Source organism: Cebus imitator, unplaced genomic scaffold (genome assembly GCF_001604975.1).
Source record: "Cebus imitator isolate Cc_AM_T3 unplaced genomic scaffold, Cebus_imitator-1.0 Scaffold260, whole genome shotgun sequence".
NCBI classification, from domain to species: domain Eukaryota; kingdom Metazoa; phylum Chordata; class Mammalia; order Primates; family Cebidae; genus Cebus; species Cebus imitator.
Genome location: NW_016107575.1, coordinates 657,629 through 665,249, shown reverse-complemented (window position 1 = coordinate 665,249; position 7,621 = coordinate 657,629). Strand labels below are relative to the sequence as shown.

At 38.9% G+C, this 7,621-nt stretch overlaps 1 protein-coding gene across 11 annotated transcripts in view; it reads right to left on the bottom strand.

Annotated features, from left to right (window-relative positions):
• Positions 1-7,621, bottom strand: part of LOC108283404 (putative RNA-binding protein Luc7-like 2) — a 66,417-nt gene that overhangs the window by 1,951 nt on the left and 56,845 nt on the right. For all 11 annotated transcript variants that reach the window (XM_017499742.2, XM_037728255.1, XM_017499741.2 and 8 more), the window contains one exon: positions 4,107-4,298. In XM_017499742.2, the coding sequence (XP_017355231.1) occupies positions 4,107-4,298 (192 nt within the window). The remainder of the gene's footprint in view (positions 1-4,106; positions 4,299-7,621) is intronic.

Below are 7,621 nucleotides of genomic sequence, written 5' to 3'. Positions count from 1 at the left end.
AAAAAAAAAAAAAAAAAAAAAAAAAAAAAAAAAAAAGGTGAAGGGTATTATTTAAATTTTAAATGACTTAGAACAGAGGCCAGATGGTGAATATCTGGGGTGCTGCGGGTCCATGCAATCTCTGTGGCAGTGTTCTTCCTTTTCTTTTTAGAATGTAAAAACCATCCATAGCTTGCTGGTTGTACAGGCTACCGGCCAGATTTGGCCTATCGGCAACAGTCTGCCAACACCTGACTTAGGTAAGATTACTACTCAATTATTAGTAATATGGATTTAAATAACCACTTTATTTTTAAAATCTACTCATCTTGAGTTAGCTTATTCAACCAACAAGAGGGAAATAAGACAAAGATGCTCACACTAATAAATCTTGATTAGCCATTAACTGTTTACTACCCCCTCCATTCCCATACCCAACTTCAAAAAGAAAGGTAAGTAACAATCAAAAGGAAAACCAAACATACTATGAAATCAGAACATGGAATCTTCTATACTTCCAACATCTAGAATTCAACAAATTACATTTATTTGGTTCTTTACAGGTGACACAGTACTTTCACATAATTGTCTCATTTCAGTCATATTCAGAATTAGGATCTGAGGCACTACCAAGAACCTGAATAAGTAATACTTTAAGAAAAATAAAAAATGTGACTGTTCAGTTTTAGAAATATAGTTAAGGAGGGTTAAACAAAAGTTCTAAAATAATATCAACTTTCAGCATTCTACTTAATGTTTTAATAAACTTAATTTAAAAATGATGTAAAAAGGCTGAGTGTGGTGGCTCACACCAGCACTTTGGGAGGCCAAGGCGAGCAGATCACTCGAGGTCAGGAGTTCAAGATCAGCCTGGCCAACGTAGTGAAACCCATCTGTACTTAAAATATAAAAAATTAGCTGAGTATGGTGGTGCACACCTGTAGTCCCAGCTACTCGGGAGGCTGAGGCAAGAGAATCGCTTGAACCTGGGAGGCGGAGGCTGCAGTGAGCCTAGATCGCACCACTGTACTCCAGACTGGGTGACAGCGTGAGACTCCATTTCAAACAAACAAAAAAGAAAAATCACACAGTGCCAAGACTAGTAATTTCAGGTCTACACTAGCCCTATCCATAGCCTTTGTTGGAATAAAATATGAAAAGAGACAGTAGAAATGATACCTAAAAATAAGGACACTAGATGCTAAACAGTCCTAAAGTCAGTAATAATAACTGAAAGACAGCTATGAGATGAGTATCAACTACTATGTCCCAACATAAGCGGCTTCCATACACTATTTTACTCAAACTACCAATAATCTCAAAGCAGGTATTCTTACCAACTCCACTTAGTAGATGGGGAAAGACAGGTGGGATAATTAAATTACTTAGCCAAGACCAGATGCAGTGGCTCACACCTGTAATCCCAGCACTTAGGGAGGCCAAGGCGGGTAGATTACCTGAGGTCAGGAGTTCGAGACCAGCTTGGCCAACAAGACAAAACACTGTCTCTACTGAAAATACAAAAGTTAGCCAGTTATGGTGGCATGGGCCTGTAATTCCAGCTACTTGGGAGACCGAGGCAAGAGAATTGCTCCCAGGAGGCAGAGGTTGCAATGAGCTAAGATCATGCCACTACCCTCCAGCCTGGGCAACAGAGTGAGACTCCTTCTCAAAAAAATAATAAATTACTTAGCCAAAACCAATGAACCCAAAGTCAGACTACAAAGTCCGACTTTGAAGTCTGCATTAAACATGTTTGAACAGAGCAAAAAGAAAGCTGCAAATGGTCCTCGTTTACACAGGGTACTGTTGCCAGGAAGAGGTCACAAAGGCAATCTACTTATATCAGAGAAGGAAAAGGACAACAGCAAAACATAAAAGGCTTTAAAATGAGAACCTTTACCTTGAAAAATTAAACCCAAATATATAGCAATAACTTGATGTTGTATGTAATACCAAGTAGGTTTTAACAGCAATTATCTCATAATTTTTTGTAAAAACAAAGAATGATGCTTTAAAAGAGAATAATTTGAATTCAAAGATGAGAAAGTGCTTGATAAAAGCAAAACTTTTAATAATTTTACAAAAATAATCCTCTTTATGAACATGCTGACATCTCAGATATGAGGGGTATCATGTAGTACGGTGGAAAATTTCCTATACAACTTCATAAATGCAGGAAGTATCAGGGACTAAGATAACACAATCGCAGATGAGGGAACTTCACTCCCATCCTTCCCATACCCACCACCAATAAAGACATTTAAGAGTTCAGCAACACCAACAACGACAGTTGGGCGGATTGACACAAGAAAATGTCTAAACCTTCCATCACCTCGCAGGATAATTCTGAAAATTCATTGTGCAGATAAAACAGTTAATTTTTAAAAAATGCTTATTTTTGAACACTGCACTGAGAGTAGACCCCAAAATCCAGTTTCAAGAGTGTGAGATAAGAGGCCTACAAATCACTCTGTCCCTCACAAACTCCCTGCTCATTCTCCACATTTGCCTAGGATATTCACTCTATATGGAATATCTTTTTCCTAGCTGATTCTACCTGTTCAAATTTTATTGCCTATCTGAAGCCATTTTTGATTACTCTGTTACACGCCTCATCTAAACTCTTGGACCATTTACTCTATGATAAGCAGTTTAGAACTTTATAACATGTGGTAGTCTCATGCCAGTCTAATTATTGTCAGAGATGTTGGTCCTGTGTTCTAACTCACAGAGGAAGCCTTTTTTCCTTTTATTTTGAGAGATGGAGTCTTACTCTGTCATCCAGGCTGGTGTGCAGTGATGCAATCTCGGCTCACTGCAACCTCTGCTTCAGGTTCAAGCAATTCTCCTGCCTCAGCCTCCTGAGAAGCTGGGATTACAGGCATGCGCCACCATGCCCGGCTAATGTATGTATTTTAGTAGAGATGCGGTTGGGTGGCCAGGCTGGTCTTGAACTCTTGATCGCAAGTGATCTGCCCACCTGAGTCTCCCAAAGTGCTGGGATTACAGGTGTGAGACACCATGCCCAGCCTCACTTAGGAAACTTCTTAGAGCAACTTAAAGTTGTTCAACTATGTTATACATCTTTATTATGTTTTTCTAAGTCTAGTACAGCAGAATGTATACAATTATTATTAAAACCACCTTAAGGACTACTAAAAACATGGCCAGAATATAAGAAATAAAATATTGTTTGAGAGCCTATTAACAAACTCAGCTTGTGAGTAATTTCAGGGAATGGAAAGTTGAGTCAAAGAAAAGGGGGAAAGATTTTAACAGCTTTCCATGGATTTTATTATAGATTTTATGTGGAGTAATCCACAGAGTATGTAAGACTAGTAGGTACTAGGCACTCAAAAAATGTTTATCATACATATACTTAAGAATACTTGTCAAGAAAAAAGCAATTTTAAACATGGCTTGCATTACACAGAAATTACCTGGTTTAAGGGCCATCATGTGACCTGAGAAGTTCTGAGAGTTTGATCTGTACAGACTATGAGTGCCAAACTCCTCTACCATATTATAATCCTTTGCCTATTCTTAATAGATATTCAAGTCCTCAAACATACCTTACCCTATGTCTGCACCTTTTGAATTTTTTCATTATACCAAGAAGGTCTTGAAACTTCCTTAAGATTATGAGTCTGCCCTGCCAAGCTAAAGGTATATAACAATACATATTTATAGTGCAGATTAAACAAGAATATACTAGAATGTGTCTGCTCTGAGAAAGCATCTCAGCTCAAATTAAAGCGAAACAACTCTTTTAATGAAGGGACTTCTCAGAGCCCCTAATTTGCTGATACATACTAAGGGCATTGGTACTTAAAATTATTTACCTGTAAAGAACTTTTTTTCCAAGACATACTAAGCAGAGAAAAGCAATAACCTCTGCACATATTGGTTCCAATTTCTTGCTCTGGCTCATTAAGTATATTCTTTCAAAACTATCCATATAATCACAGAAAAATGTTTTATACCAACACACAAATGTGTACATATTACCAGATGCAAAAGTTTCAAACCAATAATCTAAACTCTAAACATAAGTAACATAAGTAAACATAACCAACTCTAAAACATTAAGGTAGCTCCATATCCTCTGATTGACACATCAATACCTCCTCTTGGATCGTTCTCTGCTCCTATCTCTAGAACTGTGCCGACTTCTCTGGTGGCTACGGCTGCGGCTACGGCTGCTGGAGCGGGACCTGTGGCGATGGCGTTTCTCCCGAGATTTAGATCGAGTTCTCCTCTTGCGTTCACGTGACATGGAGCGAGATCGATGTCTGCGATGCTCTCTGGACCTGGATCTACCAGACAAGATGTGATTTTGTTTTTACCTTTGTAAGTAATACATTTCTCATTTATTAAAGCCTATTCTTTAATGAGAAACTTTTTTAAGTATTCTTACTTAATGACAATTATATTGCAAGTCAGCTAACTCTACACTAAATTGCTGGTGTGTTAACAGCTACATATTAGAATTCAAAAATAAAACACTAATAATTCTCAGCCAGGCACCGTGGCTCACACCTGTAATCCCAACACTTTGGGAGGCTAAGGCAGGAGGATCGCTTGAGCTCAGGATTTCGAGACCAGCCTAGGCAACATGGCAAAACACTGTCTCTATAAAACATACAAAAATTAGCTGGGCACAGTGGCACATGCATGTAGTCCTAGCTACTCAGGAAGCTGAGGTGGGAGGATCACTTGAGCCTGGGAGGTCAAGGCTGCTGCAATGAGCTATGACCATACCACTGCAGTCCAGCCTGGGCAACAGCGTGAGACTCTGTCTTAATAAAAATAACAAAACAACATAAAAAACAAGACACTGATCATTCTCAGAGATCAATCAGTATTTTTTTTTTGATCAATCAGTATTGTATAAATTTATATCAGAAATAGTTCTTCAAGTGAAAGCAACTTTTGAACCACTACTATATGCCAGGGACTGTATTTAGATGTGTTATGAATTTCATTTAAAGATTTTATTTTGAACATTTTTTGTATTCTCTAGAAATTAAATATGCCTGACAGACCTGGACAGAAGGGAAGAGATGAGGAAGAATACCGTTCAGGATAAATTAATTACTCCCTCTGAATTAGAAAGCTGAGATAACCAGAGAAGTAAGTGTTTAATGTCCATAATATGTGTGCCTAGTTGCACTGTAATCAAAACAGAGCAAGGGCCAGGAGTGGTAGCTCACACCTATAATCCCAGCACTTTGGGAGGCTGAGGTGTGAAGAATACCCAAGCCCAGGAATTCAAGGCTACAGTGAGCTGTGTTCACATTCCAGCCTGGGTAACAGACAGCAAGACAAAACGTACACAGTAAGACATTTCTCTATTCAAGGAACACAGTTTGGGAGAAAGAAAACTTGCAAAAATAATTTTTGAGAACTTGACTCAGATTGCAAAAAATATATTTCTAATGAGTATACAGAAGTATAGAAGGAAAAACATTCTGAAAAGCCAGAAGATTTACAATCCAGGTGCTGGCAAAATAAAAATATTAAAAAAAAAAAAAAAACCCAGATGGTAAGACACTTTTATAGCCTTCACCAGGTCACAAACTAACTTGGGGTGGGTCGGGGTATGTGATGAGGGTGGAAATGACATGCAGAGGACATAAACATGTGATGGAAAACAAGGGAAAACAGAGGCATACAACTTTGTTAGAAGAGTCACTTTAAGAATGATGAAAATGTTCTTAACTGGATTATGGTGACAGTTGCACAGCTTTACATTTGCTTAAAAAAAAAAAATCACTGACTTAGGAGTAAATCTTTTTATACCTCAATAAAACTGTTTAACTTTTTTTTTTTTTTTTTTAAGACAAGGTTTCACCATGTTGGTCAGGCTGGTCTTGAACTCCCGACCTCAGGTGATCCGCCCACCTTGGCCTCCACAGTGCTTGGATTACAGGCGTGAACCACCACACCCAGCCAAAACTGTTTAAGTCACTTTAAGAATGTGAGATTTGCTCATAATTTGATACAGCAAGTTCAAAATCATACAGATGAGATAGTTCACAAATAGGGTAAACTTATCTTCAACTGATTACTTTGTTATAAAGGATGTTTAAAAGCATTCAGCTTATATCAACATTATAGTCAAAGAAAGGCATATGACATGAACATAGCTTTAGCCATACTTAAAGAGAGTTACTTCTGGCTGGGCACAGACGCAGTAGCCTGCGTCTGTAATCCCAGCACTTTGGGAGACTGTGGTGGGAGGACTGCTTAAGCCCAGGAGTTCAAGACCAGCCTGGGCAACATAGGAAGATCCCATATCTACAAAAAAAATTTTTTTAATTAGCTGGATATGGTGGCACACAGATGTGGTTCCAGCAACTCAGGAGGCTGAGGGAGGAAGACTGCTTGAGCCTGGGAGATTGAGGCTGCAGTGAGCTGTGTTAGCACTACTACACTCCAGCCTAGGCGACAGAGTGAGACCCTCTCTCAAAAAACAAACTATTTCCACAGTTAAAAAGAATAATTCCAAAAGGAAGCAGAGGGGAAAAAATATAAAACGCTTATCAAATGATCTTTTGTTTAACCACTCATTTTGAGTTATTATGAATGCTATTTCTTCCAATGTATAACTTTATTCATCTTTCAAAAAATTCTAGATAATTCATTCAAAAAATATTTACTAGGTCTTTTTGCACTGTTCTACGTACCAAGAGAGGGCAAGTAGCAAATAAGTTCCTGAACACTTAGCGCTTATGCTCCAGAAAGGGATCTATACAGGTTTGCAGGCAGTAAATAAAGACATGTCAGGTGACTTAAAACATCTATTACCAGGCATGGTGACTCATGCCTGTAATCCCAGCACTTTGGTAGGCCGAGGTGGGCTGATCACTTGAGGTCATGAGTTCAAGACCAGCCTGGCCAACACAGTGAAACCCTGTCTCTACTAAAAATACAAAAAAAACTTAGCAGGGTGTGGTGGTACGTGCCTTGTAATCCCAACTGCTAGGAAGGCTGAAGCAGGAAAATCACTTGAACCTGGGAGGAGGAGGTTGCAGTGAGCCCAGAACGTGCCACTGCACTCCAGCCTGGACAACAGAGCAAAACTTCGTCTCAAAAAAAAATTTTAAGATGTATTATGTAGGGTGAAGAAAGAGAAAAGAGAGGTAGTATTTATACGGAATAAGCAGAAAGGCTTTTCTGATAGGATGGCACTGAAGCAAAGCTGAAAGAAGAAAAAGGGGAACAAGTGAACCAGCAATCTCAGAGAAGAGTGCTTCAGGCTGAGGGAACACAGATGCAAAGGCCCTGAGGTGGGAGAAAGGCCAGTGTGGCTGGAATGAAGTGAGCAAAAGGGAGTAACATCAGGGTCTTACAAGGAGGATGACCAGGTAACTTTATCATTCAAACCAGAAGGCTCTGAATAAGTTATTGAGAAGCTATTAATAAATATTCTGAGATAAAAGACATAAACCAGAACTATCCCAGGACAGTTTGGGCTATACCAAGCTTGTCCAACCAGCAGCCTGCAAGCCGCATGCTGCCCAGGACGGCTTTGAATGTGGCCCAACACAAATTTGTAAATTTTGTCAAAGTATTATGAGATTTTTTTTTTTTTTTTTTTGCAATTTTTTTTCCCAGCTGATCTGTTATCATTAAT